The following is a 25,383-nucleotide window of genomic DNA, read 5'->3' as shown; positions in this document are numbered from 1 at the left end:
CATTTCTTTGAGTCCCTATTGGGAAATGTCTAAAAGGTATGTCAATAAATTTAATAAATGAAAAAATGAGCCAGGGGAATTGAGATTTGAGATAGTATCTAATACAGAGTGGGAGTATTTAAGATCAGGGAGGGGTAGAGGAGGAGGATGGTCCTAATGCTAGGAATTAATGACTAATCAACTAGTACTTCACGGACCTTGGGGTACCAGTCAATCAGTCAGTCAATAAACATTTGAAAAGAATCCACTATGTACCAAGCACTACAGTAAATGTTGGCTAGGCAAAAAGTGACAAAAGGCAGGTGCTCCTTCAAGGATATCACAATCTAACAGGTAAGACAACAAACAAACAAATGTACTCAAGCAATACTATAATAGATATCATGTGTATATATATATATATATATATATGTGTGTGTGTGTGTGTGTGTGTGTGTTCGTTGCATATATACAGATCTGTGTGCATTTATTGTATATATATATATATATATAATATATGTGTAAATATTTTAAAGAAGAATTTAAGAGAAGTGAAAAAAGAGTAGCTCATGCAGAGTACATCAAGAAAAATGCCAGGTTGGATGAATCAAAAGTTAGAATTAATGTACTGGGGAAAATATCAACAATCTCAGATATGCAGACAATGCCACTCTGATGTCAGAAAGTAAAAAGGAATTAAGAAGTTTCCATGAGGGTGAAAGGGGAGAATGTAAAAACTGACTTTAAAAAAAAAAGAACCTGAGATCTTGGCAAATGACTTCAATCATTTCCTGGCAAATGGAGAAGAAATGGAAGTAATGTCAAACTTTATATTCTTAGCCTTAAAGATCACTGCAGACAGCAACTGCAACCATGAAATTAAAAGATGTTTGTTCCTTGGAAGGAAAACTATGGCAAAACAGAGACATCACCTTCACAATAAAAGTCCATATAGTAAAAGCTATGTATGGCTGTGAGAGCTGGACAGAAAAGCTATGTCACAGAATCGATGCTTTCAATTGGAGAACTGAAGAAAACTCTTGAGAGTTCTTGGATAACAAGGATTTCAAATTAGTAAATTCTCAAATAAATTAATTCAAGCTATTCACTGGAAGGTCAAATATTGAAGCTAAAGCTTCAATACTTTTACCCCATAATGAGAAGATGAGACATGTTAGAAAAGACCCCTGTGACAGAAAATATTGAAGGCAAAAGGAAAAAAGGATGTCAGAGGATTAGATAGATAGATAGGATCATGGAAAATTGAACACGAATGTGAATGGACTTTGAGAAATAGCAGGGATAGAAGAACCTAGCTTACTATGGTCTTTGGGATCAGGAAGACTCAGAAAGGACCGAACAAAAACAACAAGGAAAGACTTCCTCTAGAACAAGAGCAGGGAACATCTGGCCAACAGACCATATACAAGATCATTTGATGTGGTCCTGCCACAGCAGCAGCAGGCAGGACTGGAAATTAAAAAAATCCAGGAGCTTTTTAGAGATGAATTAAATATTTTACTAAATATAGCAGAAGAATGATGTTATAAATATCTAAATGTCCCTTGGCAGAAGAAAAGGTTCCCATCCCTGCTGAAAAAGATGAAATTTCAGATGAGACTTAAAGAAACCAGTCCCTGTGCTCAAGTAGTTTACATTCTAATGGAATAGACAACATGCAAATAAATATATACAAAGCAAGCTATATGTAGGATAAATAGGAAATAATTAACCAAGGAAAGGCATTGGAATTAAGAGGATTTTGGGAAAAATTCCTAGAGAAGGTGGAATTTTAGCTGGAACTTAAAGGAACCCAGGGAAGCTAGTAGATATAGATGAGAAAGAACATTCCAGGCATGGAGAACAGTCAGAAAAAATGCTTGGGGTTGAGAGATGGAGCTATTTGTGGAATAAACCATGAGGTGAGTGTCACTAGATCAAAGGAGTATATCAAGGAGCAAGAGGTAAGAAGACTAGAAAAAGATAGAAGAGGGCTGGGTTGTGGAAGGGCTTTGAGGCCTTCATAACAAAGCATTTTGCATTTGGTACTGGAGGTGATAGGGAAACACTGAAGTTTAATGACTAGGGGAATGACATGATCATATGTGCTCTAGAAAAATCACTTTAGTAGCTGAATGGAGGATAGATTGCAGTTGAGAGAGACTTGAGACTGGTTCTTGCTACCATCAAGTTATTGCAGTAGTCCAGGTGTAAGGACCTATAAGCAGAATGGTAGAAGTGTTAGAGGAGAGAAAAGGGTATATTCAGGAGATGATGCAAAGATGAAATTGATTGGTGACAGATTAGAGATTGGATGAAGATATCATCTGATTTTAATAATCATACCATCACAACAGTTAAAAAAGCAATTTGAAGAAACTATGCAATGTACTAAAAACAAATAACTGTAAATGCCTTCTGACTTTCTGATGTTTTCAGGAGAAAGATGTTTTTTTGAATTTACAGTTAGAGCCTTATTACTCTGTTCCTGTCATAATTCAGAATATTTAATCAGTAAGTACGGGGTCATGAAACAATGATTTTTTTTTGTCTCAAATGGAAAATGTTGACATGACACAAAATAAAAAAGAAAGGGAAATCAAGACAGGTTCAACAGAACCAAATAGATTTTCCTTTACAAAAATGGTTCTCTTTTGAACTGAAAATGGCTTGTCAACTATCCACTAAAAGGAAACCCAATCAAGTTTTAGCAGGTCCTGAATACCCCAGCCTACAACAATCTTCCCTACTTCCACATTCTCCCATATTAATGTGGGTTTGAAACCTATCCCCTATTGTTTCAAAGTGTTGTTTAGCTTGTTTCATCTATAATACACTCAATCTCTATACCTTTGTATAGGCTATTCCCTAGGTCCTGGGATGCTCTCCAATTTCACTTCTATCTCTTGAAATCCCTGGTTATTTCAGCTAAAGAATGTCCTTCTGCATGAGATTTTTCCTGCTATTTCAATTGCCTTTCTCCCCAGCATTCCCATCCCAAGTTATCATGTAATTAATTCTATGTTTTATACACACACACACACACACACACACACACACACACACACATATATATATATATATATTCTCTGCACATAGAATATTCCCCATGTATAAGACACACCCTTTTTCAAAATTTGGAGTCTAAAACCTGGGAGCATCTTATTCAGTGGATGTAGATTTTTTTTACTTGCTTTACCTTTTTTTTTGCACTTGTCTTTGTGCTCATTGTTTCACATTTGTTATCAGTAATATTAGGTTACATTTTGCCATGTTCTGCCCAGAAATGGCTCAAGCAAGATTCCCCCATACAGTGCTGAATTCAAGTTTAAAGTGATCCAATTTGCAAAAGTGAATGGAAATCATGCTATGAACGTTGTTTGGTCCTCCTCCAACTGAGAAAACAATCCAAGACTGGCTACCAGAAGAAGAAACCCTACTGAAAATGCCATGGCAAAAGAAGGCCATGAGAGGCAAGTCAGCAAAATGGCCTGATTTAGAGAGGGAATTGAAGAGATGTATTGAAGAGCAAAGGACAATGGGAATTCCTGTGTCCACAAAGATAGTTCAGCAGGAGGCAAGAATTGCTGATGAAAAAGAAATTAACTGATTTCCGAGGAGGACACAATTGGCACTGGGTCCACACACCATGATGAATAAAACTTGAGTACAATAATTTTATGTAATACATTTTTTTCAAAGTTCGGGCCCCCCAAATTAAAGTGCGTCTTACAGATGGGAGTGTCTAATACATGGGGAAACATGACACTTGAAGAATATAAATGTGCTGTGTCACCTCATAGAATATAAAAATCTTTGAAGGCAAGAATTGTTTCATGCTTGTCATTGTCAATTCTAGCACCCAACACAGTGTTTGGCACACTTTAGTATGCACTTAATACTTCTTTGCCTATTTGATTGTCTAAGATATTTATCTTGTCTCCTCAACTAAATAGTAAGTTCTCTTCTTTTTTGTAATCCCAAACATAATTTGATTCAGAGCTATTTAAGTTCCCATGAAATATGATTGGATAGATGAATGGATGGGTAGATGGGTCAATGGATGGATGAATTACATATGATACTCACTCTAATAACTTCTAGTCAGCTTCCCAAAGCAGTGTGCTTGAGGGAATGTCTAAAGGATTCTGGGGAAAAAAAAGTGAATTTGTCCTTGTTCTATCTAAAACAATTCCGTTAATGGAATCCATTTGCTAAGTGATCTCAGTTGTCCATAAAAGAACTTTAAGCCTTAGGCTTAGTACATAGACAAGAAAAAAAATTCCCCAGATTAAATCATAGAATCATAGTCCTAATGCTGGAAGGGACCTTAGACGTCATTATCTAAGATGCTCAACCTCCTCATTTCACAAATAAGGAAATTGAGATCCAAAGAAGTTAAGTGATTTTGTCAGGTCACACACTGTAACTCAATTACCATAACTCCAAGTTCAAGACTTGAATTTTAGAGCTTTTTACTACTCTAGGCTAATGATTTAAAAATATTTTCTGGTACCTGGATGTCTCACTTTCTCCATGAAGCCTTCTTGACTCTTTCCCTCTCCCTCTCCCTTCCCCTCTCTCCCACCTTCTCCCTCCTCATCCTTCCCTCCCCCTCTCCCTCCCCAAATTACCCTCTCTTTTCATCCTCTCCCTCTCCCTCTCCCTTCCCCTCCCCCCTTTATAGCACTGACTATACCAGATTTTAAATTGTAGAAGAGGAATACTAGCCTGCTTAGCATCTTATGCTTTGAATTTTATTTGCCCTTTTTCTGTGGGCTAATCTTGATTTTCCTGCAAGACTATACATTCCCTGTGGTCAGGAATTGTGTCTAATAATTCTTTTAATCTGCTATACTAATTAATACAGAGCTACAAGCCTAACTGTTATCCAATAAATATGTATTTACTGATTTGAACTGAGGTCCTTTGACTCTAGAGTCATTTATTATCTATCACTCCATAGCTAATTTTTTGATGGTATAAGGCAGGAAGACCCCTAACAAATCAGAGCCACCGTTCTCCCTTGCCATCACTTACCTACTCCTACCTCAACTTAGAGCTGCCTAGAACCCTTCCAGGTGACTTGACTGATTGTAATATTTGGGTAAGATGATATTTCTTCCATTGATATGGAGGACCATCAGGTCTAACTATTTGCCCCAAGGGAGCATAATCCAGACTTGAGATTCCTTCAGTATCAGGAGCTCTTAGGTGAAAAAAGTCTTTCTGCCAATACATATCCTAAACTCCTCTGCAGTTTATAGGCTTAGAGAACAAATTGGGAAGGGATGAGGTACCAAAGGAACAATTGAGAAGTTAAATAATGCTGGATCACACAGCTAGCATGTTTCAGAGGGTCAAATTTAACTCAAGTCCTTTTGACTTTGAGGACAACTCTATTCTATGACACAGAATCAACTCATTGCTGATGTTAATAACTCTTTACCTAAACCATTTTAGAATCTGCAACCACGTGCGCGCGCGTGTGTGTGTATCTTAGTCAATTACAGTTTCTTCTGTGTGATATAAAATTGCCTTTTCTTTGTCTAGCATCTTCTGCAAGCTTGAAAACATAAAATTCCCTTATTTTTAATGTCATCGAATTCTATCTACATCCAATGGGCCAGACAAAACAAAACACTGACTACAGAATGGCAGCTTTTAATTTGAGGCCCAGGACCTGTAATGCAAAAGCTACAAAAAAAGGCAGTGGAATAGTGTCCTGTTTCTTCCTTTAAATGACCTGAAAGAGATCAAATTCAGGGTTAATTTAGCAGGTCTCTCATGTGTAATAATGTCTTTAGTTGGAGAAAATAATATTTATGACCCATTTTCTACTCAAATAGCATGTGATTCTATGATACTTGTATTAATTACACATATAGTTAAGGATCATATGTCATGGAATATTGAAGCTGTGAGGGATTTCAAAGGTTATCTAGTACAAACCTTTCATTTTTAGGAAACTAAAACCCAGATTGTTATGGTGACACATATGGTGCTATTGGGCAAGCTGAGGCTGGTGGATCACTTAATCTCAGGGGATCTGAGCTATAGTAGAGTTAAAAATCAATCACATGTCCACACTAAACCTGGCAACAATATGGTGAGTTCAAGGGAATGGGGGCCTTGGCTACCTAAGAAGGGTTGAATCTGTTTCAAGTATGTAATGGAGAAATATCAAAGCTTCCATGATGATCAACAGTGAAATTAGATTTGTGAGTAGTTTCTATATTTTTATCCTGAGTGAGATAGAATGTCTTAGGAAAGAAAGAAGGGAAGGAAGGAAGGGAGGAAGGGAGGAAGGGAGGAAGGAAAAGAAAGGAGGAAAAACTAAGGAAGACCCAAATAGTTGAAGTGATTTACCCAAGTATCATTGTAAATTATGTAAATGACTCAGTACAAAACCCAAATTTTCTTGATTGCCTTAGTGATTACCCTCAGTGACAGGGTAAATAGACCTGGTGGTCCTCCATGTCAATGGAAGAAATAGCATCTTATCCAAATAGTACAAACAGTCAAATCACCTGGAAGGGTTCTAGGCAAATCTAAGTTGAGGTAGGAGTAGACAAGTGATGGCAAGTGAGTAAGGTGCCTCTGATTTGGGTTTTTTTGTTGTTTTTTTTTAGGTGTTTGCAAGGCAAATGGGGTTAAGTGGCTTGCCCAAGGCCACAGAGCTAGGTAATTATTCAGTGTCTGAGATTGGATTTGAACCGAGGTACTCCTGACTCCAGGGCCGGTGCTTTATCCACTTCGCCACCTAACCCCCTGCCTCTGATTTGTTAAGGGTCTTCCTGCCTCATACCTGACAAAAAATCAACTATGGAGTAGTAAACAATAAATGACTCTGGAGTCAAAGGACCTCAATTCAAATCTAACTTCTGTTACTCATGACATGTGGGATTTTTAAGGAACCTCCAAGTCCTAACCCCTTCAGGTGATTTTAGCCCTCTAATGAGCTCTTTCATGCAGAATACTCCACAATACAATCAGAGGGATGTTTTAGAATTTTTAGTATCTTTATCATAAGTGTGCATTGCTTAATAAAAGTTAATTGGGGGGGGGAATAGAAATAAGTTGCTTGTCCTCTCAAGATTTAGCAAATCCCAATTCTATTCCCACCCTTCAATTTTAGAGATTTTTAATCTTATTCTTTCTCACTTTCTAAATCTTTCCAAGATTGTTCAGCTCCCAGAGTTTGACCAGGGTTCTATGACAAAGAAACTTAATTGAGAGATAGCTGCTCTACTTCTACATATATCTTGAAGACAAAGTTGAACTCAAAGACATTTCGTAATGAATAAAGTGGAAAAAAAATGGAAAGCAGTGGAATGGGATATTGGAAATTCTGTTTGTTTGGTTTTTTTTTTTAAGGTCATCTTTTTTTTAGGGTTTTTTTTTTTTGCAAGACAAATGGGTTTAAGTGGCTTGCCACACAGCTAGGTAATTATTAAGCGTCCGAGACTGGATTTGAACCGAGGTACTCCTGACTCCAAGACTGGTGCTTTATCCGCTAAGCCACCTAGCCGCCCTGTGTGGTGTTTTTAAAGAAAACATTACAACATTTGGAAAAATCATTAAATGTTATAGGTAGAGGAAGAGTTGGGTAAAGGAAAAGATAAGAGTATATTTTTAAAAGACCAGTTTCTTTGAGGAGCAGGGAATGAAAATTCTCCCCATAGATAGATTTTATCTTTGATGAGTAGGTACTTTTAGCTCTACATACTTCTAAAGCTTGATATTATTCTCTTAATGAATTGTAACACCTATAAGGTGAACCCTTTCCTTTCTTCCCTCCCTATGTCAAAGCAGACACAGATATCATTAGGATGTTTCCTAAATAATAAGCTCATAGAGTGCTTTAAGACCAACAGGAAAAAGACTGACAGGTAGAAGACAGTTTTCCTAGAATATTCAGAGTTCTGGCTCAGCAGTCAATCAAATTAGTCCTTACAACCAATAGAAAACAGTCCAAAAATATTTGCACTTGCCATGAAGTATGGGGAGGGGGGAGGGAAAAGAAAAAAAGCCCCTCAACCTGCATCCCCTAAAAAGACATTTCATCTTGGAATAGAAGTTCCTTATAAATAGGATTTGTTGCATTCATTATATTTGTATCCTTAGTAAATGATACATAGTAGGCTTTTAAAAATCAAACTGTGAACTCCTTGAGAATATGATTTGCTTCTTTTTTTTTCCTTTTGCTGTCTCCAGGTCTTAGCAAAGTGCCTAAATGAAGTAGGCATTTAATAATTGCCTTGATTTCACTTAATAAAATATTTGATTGCTTGATTGATGCTCTAAGCCCGATCAATAACCATATACATAATGCCATAATGCAAACCTATAATATCCTTACTGTCAAAGAATCACTTAGCTGAAGTATAAAAGAAAATAATGTATTTAATATTAAATGAAGGTCCTCTGATTCCCATTGCTTGTCCCATTTAACTGAAGATCAATGTGATATGGGTGTTTGCTGTGCTCATTAGATATGGCCAGAGATTATCAGTCCATAAGTCCAATTAACAAATGCTACAGAAGGAAGTGATTTCTAAGTCAATTTTGGTTTCCAAGCTCTAATATGCAATGTGAATCAAAACTACTTTCTCTCTCTCTCTCTCTCTCTCTCTCTCTCTCCTCCCCTCCCCCATAAACACCTTTTCCTCTTCATCTATTTTTGTGTCTTTGTAGATTGCAAAAAAAAAAAAACTAAATATTTTCATGATCTTGGTCAGGTTTCTAGTTAGCTTTGAACTCAAATCCCACCTTTCCATGAAGGTTTCCCAAATATTCCATCTCATGGTGATTTTCCCCTTCTCAGGTCTCCTAACACCCTTACCTGTTTCTTACCACATAACATCTCTTGAATTATTCTCTAATTGTGGTATGAGTTAAGTCATTGGATCATAAATTATAACTCAAAATAAAATTAAAGGGCATTCAGTTCAACTCCTTTATTGGACTAGGTTCAATGACTTGCCCAAAGTTACACAAGTGGCACCAGGTTTCAAACCCAGTTTTTTTTTTTATTCCACATCCAGAGCTGTGTCACTCCTCTGTTGCCCAGATAGACTTATGTTCAGTGAGGGAAGAGACTGTCTCTTATATTTCTTTTATCTCCTGTGGTACCAAATTCAGAGCTGACCAATGTGTTGGCTGCTTAATAGAATGCTCAGATTATCTGGGCAAATTGCAATTAATACAATTGCAAATCAATACTCAAAACATCAAACTCCTTGAATACACTGTGTTCAGTAAATGTCAATTGTTTGATTAATAAAAAAACAGTACTTAGCAAAGAGCTTTGGACAGAGTAGTTATTTCATAAATATTTCTTGATTTTGTAAAATTTTTGTGAAAATACAGGGTTTTCCAAAAGTTCTAGTGTAAATATAAGCTTTAATAGTTTAATACTGTACGTAGATTTTTAAGGAAGCCTTGTATGAGCTAGAAGGACTCAATTTCTAAAGAAGAATCAGTGAAATAAAGGAGTTGGTGTGGCCACTTAAAATATCTGATGAATAGTTGTAGATCTGGAGGCTAACAGTCACTCATAAAGGCGGTCAGCAAGATTAGTAAAGAGGTAACTGAAAGTTAATCAGCCTGGATCAGTCTTAAAATAGATTTTACCTAAGCCAATCTAGGCCAATCAGGCTTGGGGTTAGAATGCAATAAAGCACTTGGAGAACATAAAATCCAGTTTAAAAAAAGTTTGCTGGTAACAAGATTTTTAAGATATAATTTCTAAAGTTGGAAAAAAAGATAGTGACTAGATAAAACATTACTTTCTTCCTCCTCCACAGTCACCATGGAAACCAGATTAAATCAGGAAGTCACTGCCTCACAGAGCAGTAAGGAATTTTGGTAAAACTTCCAGTTTTAACTCTTCTTGGCTGGGCCTTTTAGACCTCAGATGATAAGGAAGCCAACCTCCCACTCCCTTAAAGGACCATCATAGACTAAATATAACAGAAGTTACTTCTATCATCAAAATTATTAAATAAATAAAAGAAAGAAGAGGCAAAGAAAGAAAATGAATAGATGGATATATAAATAAATTATTATTTTAAATATTTAAATGTTCTTTAGGTAGGATGATTTCATTTTTAGGAGAAAATGTGATATCTGTGAACCAAGAGAGACCCTCTTGGGTTTTAACTATGGACCCTGATTGCCAAGGTTGGCACTAATTGGCATCTTCATATATTTAGTATAACACTTTGTTCTTCAAGGATCTAGGATTTCCCTGGAAGATTATTTCTACTAACACAGATCAAAATCCATTCCTCATTTTGTAAGAGTGTTTTTGAATTCTGTGGGGAAAAAAAATCTGACCCCAATGGTTATCCCTATAATGATGATCCTCTCCATTCTTATTTGAGTTGGTCCATTGCTGGACCTGTCCACAAAATCTTTCAGTTTGGTAGGACAGTCCAGAATGTGTGCCCAGCTCAAAAAAGTCAGTGGGAACCCAGAGGTATCTCCATATCATAAAAAGGAAAACATTATTGAAGGATGTGTATAGCAAAAGGCAAAAGAGTTGCTAATAACTAGAAATACAGCACAAATTAATTGGATTATTTTAATTGACTGGACCAATCCCTTATTTGAAGATGATCTTCTATATATTTAGCATGGGGGTTAAACAACAAATACATCATGATTGACTCATTGCTTATTTCATTCTACTGAAAAATTAGTTATCTCTGTGATGATCTGAGTGGTGGTTAAAGTCCAAGCACAAAATTTACTTGTATAGAATTAAGGTCAGGAATAGGAATTAGAGATATGATTTCAGTGACATAGGGGATTCTCAAGTGAGCAAACTCTATTAATGAAGATTGTTACTTTCTGTGAAACTTATATTCTTAGAGAGTTTTCTAGAGGCCTGAAAGTTTAAATGACTTGTTCAGGGTCACTCATTCCCCATGGCAGAGGCGAGACTTACATCTAATTGTGGTATGAGTTAAGTCTTGTTACCAGCAAACTTTTTAAAGTGGATTTTATGTTCTCCAAGTACTTTATTGCATTCTAACCCCAAACCTGATTGGTCTAGATTGGCTTAGGTGATATCTAATTTAAAACTAATCCAGACTGATTAACTTTCAGTTACCTCTTTACTAATCTTGCTGACGGCCTTTATGAGTCACTGTTAACCTCCAGTATGTCAAGCTGGATTTGAACTCACTACTAACCCCAAGTTCAGTGCTCTATACATCTCACCACTTATCATGGCACCAAAACTTTCCTTCTCGCCTATTTGTAAATGGTTAATTTTTAAAATATATATTTAAAAAAAATCAGTTTTCCCTGAATTGGGTACAGATTCTTGGACTTCATGCATTTAAGTACAAATATAGGGAGAGCAGACTTGTAAGACAAAGTTCCAAGACTCAAAGAAAGGAGTCATGTGAAAGATTTGAAAGATCTGGGAAGTTCTGGTTATTCAGTAAGAGCCAAAAAGTAAAATGACTGTTAGTCCCAGAAAACAGTTAGCAAAATAAAAGAAAGGAAGGAAGAGCACATCTGCCATTTCAACTCCATACTCAGAAAGTGTTTACATGATAAGTACTAAAGCAAGCTTCCAATGGCCTGTTCTTCTCTTATTCACAGAATGATAAAATTTGAGAGGTGAAGGAGACCTAAAGGAATCCCCTCTGTAACATAATTGAGAAGTGGTCATTCAGGCCCTACCTACAGACAACCAAGGTCCTGTTGAAGCAGTCCCTTTCTCTTTTGAACAGATACAATAACAATAGCAACAACAATGCAAATAATTCTTTAAAATTTGCAGTCTTTTACAAATATTAACACACTTACTTTTCATAAAACATGGAATAGGTGCTATTATTCCCTCCATTTTATAGTAAGGAAACTGATGCAAACAGATTAAGTCACATTTTTTTTTCAGACAATTTTTTGAAATTTTAATATTGTGTTATAGTAACAAACAATGGATGAATTGAAGTATCATCCATCACCTTTGTAAAGATTTGTTATAAGAAAACTGGAGAATACCTTACCAACAAGGTTATATTTCTCAAAGTCTTTTTTTAATTTTAATTTTTTTAATTTTATTTTTTATTCTCATTTTGTACAAATTTTTTTACATTAATAAAATATTCTTGTTTAAGAGTAAACAAAATAACAAAATACATGAATATAGACTTGCTTGAGCAATAAAGTAAAGTAAAGAGGAGAGAAAAAATTAAAATAAAAAAATAGTAATAATTGTAGGTATGGCCAGGTGGAGCAATGGACGAAGCACCAGCCCTGGAGCCACGAGCACCTGAGTCCACATCCAGCTGTGTGACATGCAAGCCACCTGATCCCCACTGCCCTGCAAAAACCAAAAAGAAGAAAAAAAAGACCCAAAATAAAATAAAATAGTAATAATAGTAGGGGTGGCTGGGTGGCAGACAGAGCATTGGCCCTTGAGCCAGGAGCACCCGAGTCCAAATCCGGCCTCAGACACCCAAAGATCACCCTGCTATGTGGCCCCAGGCAGGCCACCCAGCCCCATTTGCCCTGTACCCTCCCCCAAATAATAATAATAAAAAATGTGCTTCAGTCTTTGTTCCAACACCAACAACTCTGTCATGGGTGGATCACATTCTTTATGGTAAGTCCATTGCAAAAGTTACTTCCATATTTTTCCAACGTTGCCATTGCTGATTGCAACTCCCTCCTTTCTTATTTCTCCACTACCATGTACTATATTTTCTCTCTCCTTTCACTCTGACTCTGCTGTAGGGTAGCTGAGTGGCACAGCAGACAGATTGCTGGTCCTGGGGCCAAGAGGCCCTGAGACCCCATACCACCCCTTAGGCCCAGAATCCACCTGGCCCTATGGTCCTGGACAGGCCTTCCAATCCCAGCCCCTTGCAAGAAGTAAAAAAGAAAATGTGTTATATCTGACCACTCTCCCCCACGGTCCATCCTCCTCCTTTATTCACATCCCCACCCCTTCCCCCTGCTCCCCCCTCTTTCTTACTCCAGATGTCTATACCCCATTGAGTATATATGCTGTTTCCTCTCTTAGCCATCTCTGATGAGAGCAAAGGTTCCCTCATTCCCCCTTGCTTCTCCCCTTCCATATCATTGCAATAGCTCATTGTAATAAAGAAAAATCGTATTATATGAAATATCTTGGCCTATTCCCCCTCTCCTTTTTCTTTCTCCCATTCCATTTCCCTTTTTTTCTATTGACTCCATTTTTACACCATATTTTATCTTCGAATTCAGCTTTCTCCTGTGTTTCAACTATAAAAGCTCCCTCTACCTGCTCTATTAGAAGAGAAGGTTCATATGAGTATTATCAGTGTCATTTTTCTATGCAGGAATACATGCAGTTCATCATCATTAAGTCCTGCATATTTTCCCCCTCTCCTCCAATCTCCATGCTTCACCTGAGTCCTGTATCTGAAGATCAAACCTTCTGTTCAGCTCTGGCCATTCCAAAAGGAACATTCGAAATTCCCTGGTTCATTGAAAATATATTTTTTTCCCTGGAAGAGGACATTCAGCCTTTCTGGGTAGTTGATTCTTGGCTGCATTCTAAGCTCTTTTACCTTCCAGTATATATTATATTCCAAGCCCTATGAGCTTCCAATGTAGTTGCTGCTAAGTCCTGTGTGATCCTGACTGCAGCTCCATGATATTTGAACTGTGTCCTTCTGGCTGCTTGTAATATTTTCTCTTTGACTTGGGAGTTCTGGAACTTGGCTATAATATTCCTAGGGGTTGGTTTTTGGGATCTCTTTCTGCGGGGGAGAGTATCAGTGGATTCTCTCCATTTCTATTTTGCCCTCTGCTTCTAGAATATCAGGGCAATTTTCCTGTAGTAATTCTTTGAAAATGATGTCAAGGCTCTTTTCCTGATCATGACTTTCAGGTATTCCAATAATTTTTAAACTATCTTTTCTAAGTCTGTTTTCCATATCAGTTGTTTTTTCAATGATATATTTTACATTTTCTTCTAATTTTTCATTTTTTTGGTTTTGAAGTATTGATTCCTGATTTCTGGTAAATTCATCAATCTCCCTGAATTCTATTCTTTGTCTGAAGGATTTGTTCTCCTCAGAGAGTTTTCTTATCTCTTTTTCCATCTGGCCAATTTTGCCTTTTAAAGCATTCTTCTCCTCAATAACTTTTTGAACTGTTTTATCCATTTCACCTAAGCTGGTTTTTAGCATGCTATTTTCTTCAGCATTTTTTTGGATTTCCTTGACTAAGCTGCTGACTTCATTTTCATATTTTTCCGGCATCTCTCTCATTTCTTTTCCCAGTTTTTCTTCTAACTCCCTCATTTGATTTTCAAAGTCTTTTTTGAGATCTGTCATATCCTATCCCAGTATCTGTTTTTTTTTTTGGAGTCTTTAGATACAGGAGCTTGTGTTTCCTCATCTTCAGACTGAGTATATTGATCCTTCTTGGAATCATAGATAATGTATTTCTCAGTAGTGTTCCTCTTTTTTCTCTGCTCATTTTCCCAGCCTAAACCTGTTTTTGGAGTGCTTCCTGAGCTTTTGGGGAACTCCCACAAGGGTCTCAGTGTGTGAGGCTCTGTCCTCCCTCCTGGTCTGTGAATAACTATATGTGCTCCCGTCTGCCACGGGCCTGAGGTGGAGGGGGCCACTGCTGTTCTGTGTGGAGGCCTAGACTGCGATCAGTATCTGACTGTGTTCAGAGCCCCAGAGTCCTGTTCCAGGGGCAGAGGACAGAGCTCTGCAGTCTCTCTTCACTCCCCTCCCTCAGCTCAATGGGCTCATGCCCTGGAGGCTCCTGCTTACAGGCTCTGCCTGCTTCTGTTCCTGGATCTGGGCTGCCAAAAAGACCACCTTGCTGTGTGCCCTGAGGGCTGGGCTCCACGTGCTGGCTCTGGCAGAGGTCCCCTGCTGTTTCCCCCCACTTTGTGCCCAGTGCTCCCCGGGGTATAGCTCTGGAGACTCCCCAGCTGCTGTGAGCTGGGGCTCCCAGCGCCCTGGGGCTGCCTCCGGGAGGCTGAAGTTCTTTCGCTCTGGAGGGCCACCCCTCTGGCGGGCAGCCCCTCCAACCCCGGGAAGCAGAGCCTTTCTGCTCTTTTCCAGGTTACCTTGAGTAGGAGAACTGCCTCTCTGGGTCCCTTTGTGGTTTCTGTCTCTCAAAAGTTTAGTTAGAGTCCTTAGTTTTATCAGAGAGCACCTAAGACTGGATCCTTTCTTGTGGACATCTTGGCTCCACCCTCCTTAAGTCACCTTCTTAGGGTCACATAATTAGTCTGTCAGGCTGGATTTGAACTCACTACTAACCACATGTTCAGTGCTCTATACATCTCACCACCTAAGTACCCCAAAATCTTATTTCATAGGAAGTTTTTTCCCTGATATCAACCTTAATTTTTTCTCTTTGCAATATTTAACTATGGCTCCTGGGGACAGAAAGGACAACAGCAAAAAATATCTGCCCCACCTAGTAGCCTTTCAAATACTTGAAGACAGCTATTGTGTCTTCATTATCTTCCAGATTAAAAATTATCATTTCCTTCAATTGATCCTAATACAACATGGACTTCCCCCCCTCTGATCACTGTATAATTTATTATACCTACTTACAGCAATCAGGTGTCTCAACTTACCTGTTTTACACAAATTCTACACTGGGCAAAAATTAGCTTATACTTGGTATAGAAGTTTGTTGCAGATAAGTCAAGTTTGTACCAACACCTCACCTTAGTTTTCTCATTTTCCTATAGTATGTTCAAACAAGAAGATGCCTTAGAGATTACCTAACTAAACAAGCTCATTTTACAAATTAGGAAACTGTATACTAGAAAAGTCAAGTCAATTCTCCAAAGCCACATCACTAGTCCATGGCAAGTTCAAGTACTCAGGTATTTTATACCATGATAACTCCTAAATCTAACAAAAATGTCCTATCTTTTCAGATCCTCGGGATTCCTTAATCATTAACCATTATTTCTTCTTGTATTTGCCAGGGCCTTGAAGGAGTGGCAAGATAATGGAGGAATAAGATAACTCAATGTAACTATCAGCAGACAAGGCTAGAAGTTTAGAAAGGAACAGGCATAGAATCAAATGAATGATAGAAAAGTGACCAGACCAAACAAAAGAGAATGTCTGTTAAAAATAAAGGGATACAGGATTTGGGATCAAAAGACCTGGGTTTGAATCCCACCTCAGCCACTGTTTGGCCTAGAGCATGTCACCATCTCTCAAAGTTGGATTAGATAACCTGTAAGGGCCAATTCTAAATGTATGCTCCTATTTTTTTTGTAAATATCAGAAGACTTATCATCTTCATGTTGATATTATCCTTTATGTCAAGCCTTTCCCCTTCTGCTGAATGCTTAATAGCAGCATTTAACTGGGGTTCTCATATACTTCAAACCTTTTACTACATATTTTTATTTCTCTGGTACAAAGGCATTCCTGGGGTTTGTAGAACTGTCTCATCCCTGAGACAACCCCTACCCTTACCATGGCCTTCAATACACTTGTGTGCTTTGTACTAGGTTCTAACTGTCTTCCAGGTTTCTCTCAGTCTACAAGTAGTTATTAATCTATGTGCCCAGAACTGTGTGGATATACAAATACAAATTAGAGACTTGCCTACCCTCAAGGAGATTTTATTCTACTATGAGGCTATAAAAAATGGATGAGGAGTGGTAGCCAAGGAAAGGAGGTTTGATCTAAACCCTTTAGGGGTTCGTAAGTGGAGTCTCAGGATAATAAGTAAAGTGTCCTTTTGTAGCAATAATACTGTTGTGATCATTACTACTTTTTTTAAAAAGCAGTATCAATACTGATGTGATTTCTAATTCCATTTCTAAGTCTAATTCCTGAGTATACAAGCATACATGTTTCTTTAGGGTATACACCCAAGGAATTATTTAAGGAGAAAATTTATTGAATTATTATTTATTATAATTTATTGAATTATTTAATTGTCATGACAATATTTTAAGTCATAAAAAATAAAAACCTAGAGACTAAACATTAACTAAATTTACTTTTAAAATTAAAAATTACATTTTCAACAAACTTAAAAATTAGAAACAATATACTAATTTTTGGAAATCTTAGGGTATGCCTGGGCAAACCCTGTAAGCATACCTGTGTCTGTGTAGTTGGAGCAAAGCATCTGGAGTAGGGTGGAGGAGAGGGGAGCTCCCATGTAAAAGATGTCAAGATGTCTGTGATGATTAAGGCCCTGATGTGGTGTATCACTAGATGATAAGAAGCATGGTCTGGTCTAGGGACAGCTAGATAGGGAGAACTGATTTGAAGACCTGTTTACCATCCTATTCAGCATGACTCTGCCCCAGCATCAACCCAAAATGCTAAGAGATTCTCTGGAGACTGGATCTGAGTGTGTTTGTTGCTGGTGGAGAGGCAGGCAGTGTCAGATAGAAGATGCCTCAGCTGGCTAGGCCTTGGTATCCCAGTAGATAACTATTCCATTATTTGATGTTGACCTTTTACATGAGTCTTGTTGCTGTCTTAGATAGCACCCCTACATACTATCACTCCCCATCCTCAATGAATTGTCCAGTTCTAGCTCTGACTCCCTGCCCTATCTGTATAACTGTATATGTCCCTGCCACTAAATACCTATAGTCCCAGTACTGGCAATTTGCTTCTTAGCAGAAAGAAGCATCTGGCAATTACCCCAGGGGAGAATGACCTCATATCACTATAATTAAAGTAATTATTTGAGCAGAAATGCCTATTATAAAGCAGTCTTCTCTGTTTTAATATGTGTAGTTCCTGTAATGGAAACATGGGAATTGCATGTTAACATTGATGCCTCTTCCTCTGTCTAATAAATCATTCTTCTTTCCAATTTCCCAGAGGAGAGATTGTAAGTCTGCTTAATAACTGAGGACAAGTACACACAATTCCATTAGTTCCTAGGGTCATGGAATTCCAAGTGCTCAGAGCTCGAAGTGACTTAGTTAACTCTATAGGTCTGATTTTTAAAAAATTGAGGGATTTTAATGTGATTTAAGAGAGGGAAGGAGAACTGTTTTGAATAGACTTTAATAGGCTCTAGAACCCATTCCCCCCCAAAAGAAAAATCCTTAAAGAGAAAAGAATTTTCAGAATAAATAACAGTGATTAAAAGGATCTCAAATTACTCCCTGGAGATTTTTTTTGGAAATTACTCCCACCTTACTAGGCTGCTGGTACTAACCACAACAAAGAACAACTTTTGTGATATGATTTTGGCATCTAGGAGTCTCAGTAATTAGAACAACAGCAAGATCAGAGTAAGGACTGAATTCAAATCCAGTCTCAAACACTTACTAGGTGTATAACCTTGGAGAAGTCACTTAACTTTGATCTGTTTCCATTTTTTCAACTTCTAAATGGGGAAAATAACAGCACTCTGCCAAGGGATGTTGTGAGTATAAAATGATATTAGAGTTGTAAAGCACTTAACAAAGTATACACAGTAGGTGTGCTGTAAACACTTAAGCCCTTTCCCTGATTTCAGGTATCTCAGCCAAGTTCCTGGTCCCCAAATACCCTTTTTTCCATGTTTGCTTATAACTTGAATACCATCATTATCACTTAGGTAATCTGCACCTAGGAGTCATCCTGAATTCTTCACTGTCCGTCACCTCTCCATCTGTTGTCAAACCCTGTCCCTTTCAGCTTTGCACCATCTCTTGGTTATGGCCCCATCTATTCTTGAACACTGATACCACTCTTCTATAGACCCTCTTCAATTCATAGTAGAGTGCTGGGAAATCTTCCTGACTCAAGTCTCTCCTCACCCCAATCCATCCTCCACTGAGTCACCAAAGGGATTTCCTAAAGCACTGACAATATCATTCCACTACTCAATAAACTTTAAAGCTACCTATCACCTCTAGGATCAAATATTAAATGCTGAATTTGGCATTCAAAGTCCTTTATGATCTATGACAATGCTATCTTCCTAGTCTTCTTGCCACTTACTCCCCACCATGTGTCCTTTCATCCAGTGACACTGGCCATCTGACTGTTTTACAAATTCTTTCTGACCTATCCACCATGACTGAAATACTCTCCCTCCTTTACTCTCTTGACTTCCTTGGTTTACTTTAAATCCCAATCCTTTCAAAAAAATCTATTAATTCTAGTGCCTTCCCTCTATTATTTCTATTTGTCCTGTATGTAACTTATTTTTGTATATATATGATTAGATTGTAGGTTTCTTGAGGACAGGGACTGACTTTTTCTTTTCTCCTTTTCTTTTTTTAATATTTCTAAAGCTTAGCAGTGCCTGGTCATAGTACACATTTAATGTTTATTGGTTGGTTGATTTTTGTTTAGTTTTTGTTTCTGCTAGATAATCAGAGTGGCTTGCCCAAGTGACTTGCCCAAATTCACACAACTAGTGACTGAGGGCACATTTAAACTCAAGCCCTCCTGACTCTAGGGTTGTTACTCTCTCCCCTGAAGAACTTACCTTCCTTTGTTTGACTAATGATTAACATCTTGCTCTAAGACTTAGTCTTCTACTCTAAATACAACTATCTTTGGAAGAGATAACAGGTTATACTTTATTACTCCCTTATACCTTAGTATAATGAGAATATCAGTTCCTAGACTCAAAGGAGTTAATTTTATGGAGGGCAGGGCTTGAGAAGTAGCAGTAGTATGAGAGTTAACATAATTCAGTGGAAAGAGCACTATGCTTGGAATCAGGAACATCTGCATTCAAATCCTGAGCTTGACACACAATGACTATGTGATCCTGGATAAAACATTTAAATTCTTTGAACTTCAGTTTCCTCATCTATAAAAGGAAGATAATCATAATTATAGTAGCTCTTTCTAAGGACTATTGAGAAGCTCAAATGAGATCACTTTTGTGAAGTGTTTTGTAAATATATATTCCTATTTCAATCACATTTTAGAAACAGAAAATATGGCTAATAAGCTATAAGAGGCTGAGACTTGAACCCAGGTCTCATAACTTCCAATCTAGTTCCTTTTCCAAAAGAGGTGATACTTCACCCATTGTTAGTGTTATTCTTCCTGCTCCCACCTACTTACAAGAATACTTCAGGACAGGGCAGAACAATTGAGGGAAGATTGTTAATAATTTTAGCAGAAGCCCCATAATTAGTTTTAAGGTAAGGTTGCAGAAGAACCAATGGATTGATGGATTCTCTATATTCAACAATGTTTATCTCATCCAACTTGGGTCTTTGTGCTCTTTCTTCACAGCAGGAGGCACCAGTCCAGGGAATGACATCATCATCATTGCAGGTGAGCAAGCTCTCTGAGAATAGAAACTTTAATCTTGCTTTCAACTTCCCTTCCCCATATCCATCTCCCAGGCAGAACAAAATTCTGGTATTGGTTTTGAAACCCTCTGCACCATCCACTCATTCCACTTTTGAAATTTTTTGTGTTACCTTTTTTGTGGACCTTCTAGATCAATCTTACTCAAGGGCTTTCTTCCAGGAACTATATTTCCTTTCTATACTCACTTTCATTACCCTATCCTTAAAGTCTCTGTCCTGGAGGAATAGTACTATTTTGGGTGCTTATCTCCATCCCTACATAACCAACAAAGAGTTGTCCCCTCAAATCTCTCATTCTGTCCTTGATAATCATCAGCCATATAGTCCTGGAGATATAAAGCTCTAGCTCTAGAATGCTATCTTTGCCTTTGTCTTTCTCTAACTCTCTCTCCCACTCTCCTTGTCTCTCTCTGGCTCTCTTTTTATTTCTGTGTCTCTGACTTTCTCTATCTCCAGCTCTACCTGTGTGTGTGTGTGTGTGTGTGTGTGTGTGTGTGTGTGTTTATCTTTATCTCTCTTTGTATTTTCATTTCTTTTCATGCTCCACTCTGTATATGGAAATGCTCATTCTATTTGGTTTTTATTAAATTTAGAATTTTTAAAAACAGAATTCAAAAAGATTATTAAACTAAATAAAATATCTGACATTCATAGAGAACTTTAAGACTTGCCATGTGGAACACATACATTACCTCACTCATTTGTGAATTTTGTTTCATTCAGTTGTGATTGCTGCTGTGGCCTTTGTCCTCATCTGCCTCCTGCTTGTAATTCTGCATTACATGTTCCGACACAAGGGCACCTACCACACAAATGAAGACAAGGGGACAGAGTTCGCAGAGAGTGCTGAAGAAGCACTGAAAAATGACCCAAACCTTCAGGAGCCTGGAGATGAGAGCAAAAAAGAATATTTCATTTGAGAAAAAGGAATGATTCCCCATACCAAAGAAAAAAAAGTCCACCAGAGATTTTCTTAGTGTTCTCCACCCCAGTGGATACACCTTACTACATTACATCTGGGAAAGAGGAGAACTCTGATGTTATGGCTATTTGGAGGGGAAGCAGCAACTGCCACCACCCCCATTTTGAGGCCATTTTCTTTTTCAGAGAGAACTGAATGCCAGATTGGGGATTATTGATTTCATTTGCAATACAGATGGTCACCGTTAAATTCAGTGTCATGGGAGATGGGGGATGGGGTAGGGGAGGGAGTGGAATGGGAAATTTAATCATTAATATACTGACAGGGCATAATGATATCAAATGTCAGCCCTTGACATTTAGGGAAAACAACAGGTGCCAATGCAAAAAGAGGCTACCTTAATAGCAGAGGATGCACATGTCCCGTTGATATATAGCAGAGCTATTGGAAATAAATTTTAGATGGTAACAGAACATTCTGAACCAGATAACATTGTGATTATATGGAAAAACAGAAAACATGGCTCATTGCCCTGCCGGGGACTTTTCTCATCTCTCTTTTGTGTTACTTGTTTCTTATTTTTAACATTAACAATATTGGGTGGGTCTGTTTCCATTTTGGATATTTACAAAGCCTAGGACACTCTACTAACAACATGGAACAGAAATTTAAGAAAAACTGATCCCTCAAAAAAGGGGGGGGTGGTTACTGTGGTATCCTGAAAGAGGGAAGTTAATAGTATAAAACAGTCACAAACCATCAGGGTAAATATATGTGAATGCTGTGCGACTATTCATCAAAGATTAAAAAGAGGTGACATTCTCAGAAGCTGAGGTTGAAGATCTCCTACCCTACTGGAATGCAAATGAGGTGAAAATTGTTTAGGCTGAGTCTTTTCACTGTGATTACCAGGGTTCCCAGAAGAACCCTTTTCACTTCTTTTAATATTAGCAGTTGACCCAACCAATTATAGGAGACTTTGAAGCATTGTGTGTATGAGACATTAAATGATTGGATTATATCCTTTTTGTGGATGTCACTTAACCTACACAGTAGGTTTCTTCATCTGTAAAATGAGAGAGTTGAACCAGAAATGGTCTTTGAGGTCCTTCCAGCTACAAAATCTGAGATTTCATGGTAATTGTGTTGATACCACATAGATCAGCTTCTGTCATATTGTCATCTTTCTGGTCCTAAAGTCATCCCTTAATGCAACTTTTGACTTGATCTTTCATGATGTCCATGTCACATACTAAAGAGTAAGTATCCAGGTCTGTGATTTCATCAGTAAACAGAGGACTCATAGTATGTAAAATCCCTTTACTAACATGGGTCACAACTCTTTCATATTATCTAAAAGCATTTTCTGGAACAATGAGAGGTTGAGTGATTTGCCTATGATAGCACAGCTACTATATCTCAGAGGCAGGATTTCCTGTCTCTAAGGTTGCATCTTTATGCCCTATACTACATAGCCTTTCAAAGGTTGTCACAAATATACAATGTGAGGACTTCCACTTGACAGTGGAAGATCATAGACTCTATGCCTTGGAAACTAGGTTTTTGTAGAATGTCCTGACCCCAAATAATTCATAACTCAAGACCAAACCAGTTATTTGTATTAATATCTCTGTCATCTCTCTCTCTCTCTCTCTCTCTCTCTCTCTCTCTCTCTCTCTCTCTCTCTCCCCCCTCCCCCTCTCCCCTATCACTCTCTCCCCTCTCTCTTTCTCTCTGTGTATCTCTCCATCTCTCCACATATATGTGTGTGTATTCACACATACAATAGCAATTAACAAATATATCTAAGTAATATTTTTAATAACAATATCTTTTGTTATTAGATCATATTTGCATCTGAATATATTCTTTCTCTACCTATTGAGTCATCCTTTTTAACAAAGAAAAATTTAAAAAGAAATGATGTAATATACTACTTTTTAAGTAAGAAAACTAATAACAATACTTTTAGATGCATAACAAAGTGAAGAAATCAATCTGTCAATGACTTCCTTGCTGAGTCACTCAGTTGGTCATTCAAAAGCCACTGGAGCCAGAAGATAGAAAAAAGCATTGATCAAATGCCCAATATATACTAGACACTGTGCTAAGGATCTTTACAAACACATAATTTGTAAAATAAATCCTCACAACAACCCTGGGAGATAGGGGACTTGTTCTCATTTTATGGTTGAGAAAACTGAGATAAATAGAAATTAAGTGAATTGTTCAGGGTTATGCAATTAGTAAAGTCTAGTCTGAGACTGGATTTGAACTCAGATTTTCCTGATTCTCAACATAATACTCTATCCACTGTGTCACTTTGTGACCTCCTCTTGCCTGGATCTGAGGAAGTTTTGTGGTCTTCAGGTTTCATGAATCTGTCCATCTTCCTTCCTGTAAGAGACAGGAAGCAAGAGTGGCCTTGGTTGTTTAAATCCAATCAGTGATGGATAAGTTCATTTAGGAATAAATAAGCCATGTTGAAGGAGTGATTGGGTAAGAGTGGTTATCTCCATGGAACTATAGTCAGAGAACACCAAGATTGACAGTTTAAACAAATCACTTCTCTTCCTAAGCTTCCCTTTTCTCATCTGCATCATGAAGTAGCTAAAGACAGAATAAGTTCAAAATCCCCTCTCTACAAGTTCTATGAGTCTATAAACAGGTGCTTAGAGTTGTCTTTTAGGACAATGAAATTTTCTGATGACCATTTTTTTTAAAGTATATTCTCAACATTGAGAGAAATCTCATTGGAAAGGAGTGGCTGGCCCAGTTCTTAAAAAATTCTTCTCCTTACCCCACCCCAATATGTTGATTTTCATTATTATTTTTAAATCTAGTCTGGAATCTGCCCAACACTTTCAGAATTTAGCTTTTGCTTAGATCTATAGTTTGCTCACTTTCTGCTATTTTCATTTTCTGGGTCTGTGGGTAATAGGTTATATAAACCATTGATCTAGCACTTGGAATATAAACCAGGGGCCTTCCAAGTCTGACCCCCTTACATATAGATGGAATAATGGAGAAATATCATCATCTAACATTTATATAGCCCTTGCTACACATCAAGTACTGTCTAAAGTGCCTTACAATTATTATCTTATTTGATCCTCACCACAACTCTATGAAACAGATACCATTATGATTCCTATTTTATAGAATAGGAAACTGAGGCTGTTTAGGATAAAGTAACTTGCTCAGGGTCACACAGCTAGTAAATACTGAGAACTCAGTCTTCTTGACTTCAGTGCCAGATGCCCCCTAGAAGCTCATTGGAAATATGGCAAGGATAAAAAAAAACTGCCCAAGTTCACAAGAGGTAGTAAGTATGCCAGATGGCATCTGAATCCCTTGATATTCTTACTCCAGAGTTGATATAACTCCTGAAACTGGCTTCCTGCTTCCAGTAATAAGTAGTAGACACTGTCATTATCTTTCAATGATCCCTGAATCCTTTCTATGCTTCCAAGTCTATGAAATGACAACACAGCACTTCTATAAATCTTCCCTCCCAAGCTCTTCTCTCTGGGTTCCCTCCTAGCATTGTAAAGGAATGTTGTGAAATTCAATTCATTCCCAACAAGTTCTGAATACAACTGAGAACAGATGCAGTCAAGTCAACAGGAAAGTCTTGCAGATGGGACCTTCTGAATCTGTGGAACATTTCCAACAATTTCCAAAGAAGGCCATTCGTTATAAGAACAACTGGAAATATCATGTCAGCTAAATTTCTGACCCATGCAAGGACGGAGAGGAAAAAGAAAAATATACTTTTACACACATATCTATATGAATACATATATACCTTTTAAAAATACTATTTTCTTTTTCTCCCCAATTACATGTGAAGACATTTAATATTTGTGTTTTTTAGTTTTCAGTTCCAAATTCCATTCCTCACCCCCCCCTCTTCTCTCCCTGAGATGGTAATAAAAACCTTTAATCAATTCAATCTAGTCTACTCCAAGTCAGAACTTTATTGAGCACTTACTGTATATGCAGACCTGCTTTACTAATTACCAACAATGCAAGCTGAAAAAAGAAGGAACTTTTCTCTGCTCTTTGGGAGCTTCTTTAGGAAGGTATTAATAGTTGCATAAGGATTTAAAATAATAGCAAAACAGGGTAGAAGGAAATACTCATGCAACTACAGACACATATTCTGCATCTT

The 25,383-nt window shown here is 37.6% G+C and overlaps 1 protein-coding gene across 2 annotated transcripts in view; it reads left to right on the top strand.

Annotated features, from left to right (window-relative positions):
• The window catches only part of GYPC (glycophorin C (Gerbich blood group)), a 94,154-nt gene extending 70,214 nt beyond the window's left edge, over positions 1-23,940 (top strand). The window contains exons 2-3 of one of the 2 annotated variants that reach the window (XM_074214959.1): positions 20,211-20,249; positions 21,011-23,940. In XM_074214959.1, the coding sequence (XP_074071060.1) occupies positions 20,211-20,249; positions 21,011-21,207 (236 nt within the window). In that variant the 3' untranslated portion in view covers positions 21,208-23,940. Of the gene's footprint in view, positions 1-20,207; positions 20,250-21,010 lie in introns of both variants that reach the window. The other variant, XM_074214958.1, reaches the window with a different exon arrangement.
• The last annotated feature ends 1,443 nt before the right edge of the window (positions 23,941-25,383 follow it).

Source organism: Macrotis lagotis, chromosome 1 (assembly GCF_037893015.1).
Source record: "Macrotis lagotis isolate mMagLag1 chromosome 1, bilby.v1.9.chrom.fasta, whole genome shotgun sequence".
NCBI lineage: Eukaryota > Metazoa > Chordata > Mammalia > Peramelemorphia > Peramelidae > Macrotis > Macrotis lagotis.
The sequence above is the reverse complement of the archived record's forward strand: the minus strand, read 5'-3'. Positions and strand labels throughout refer to the sequence as shown.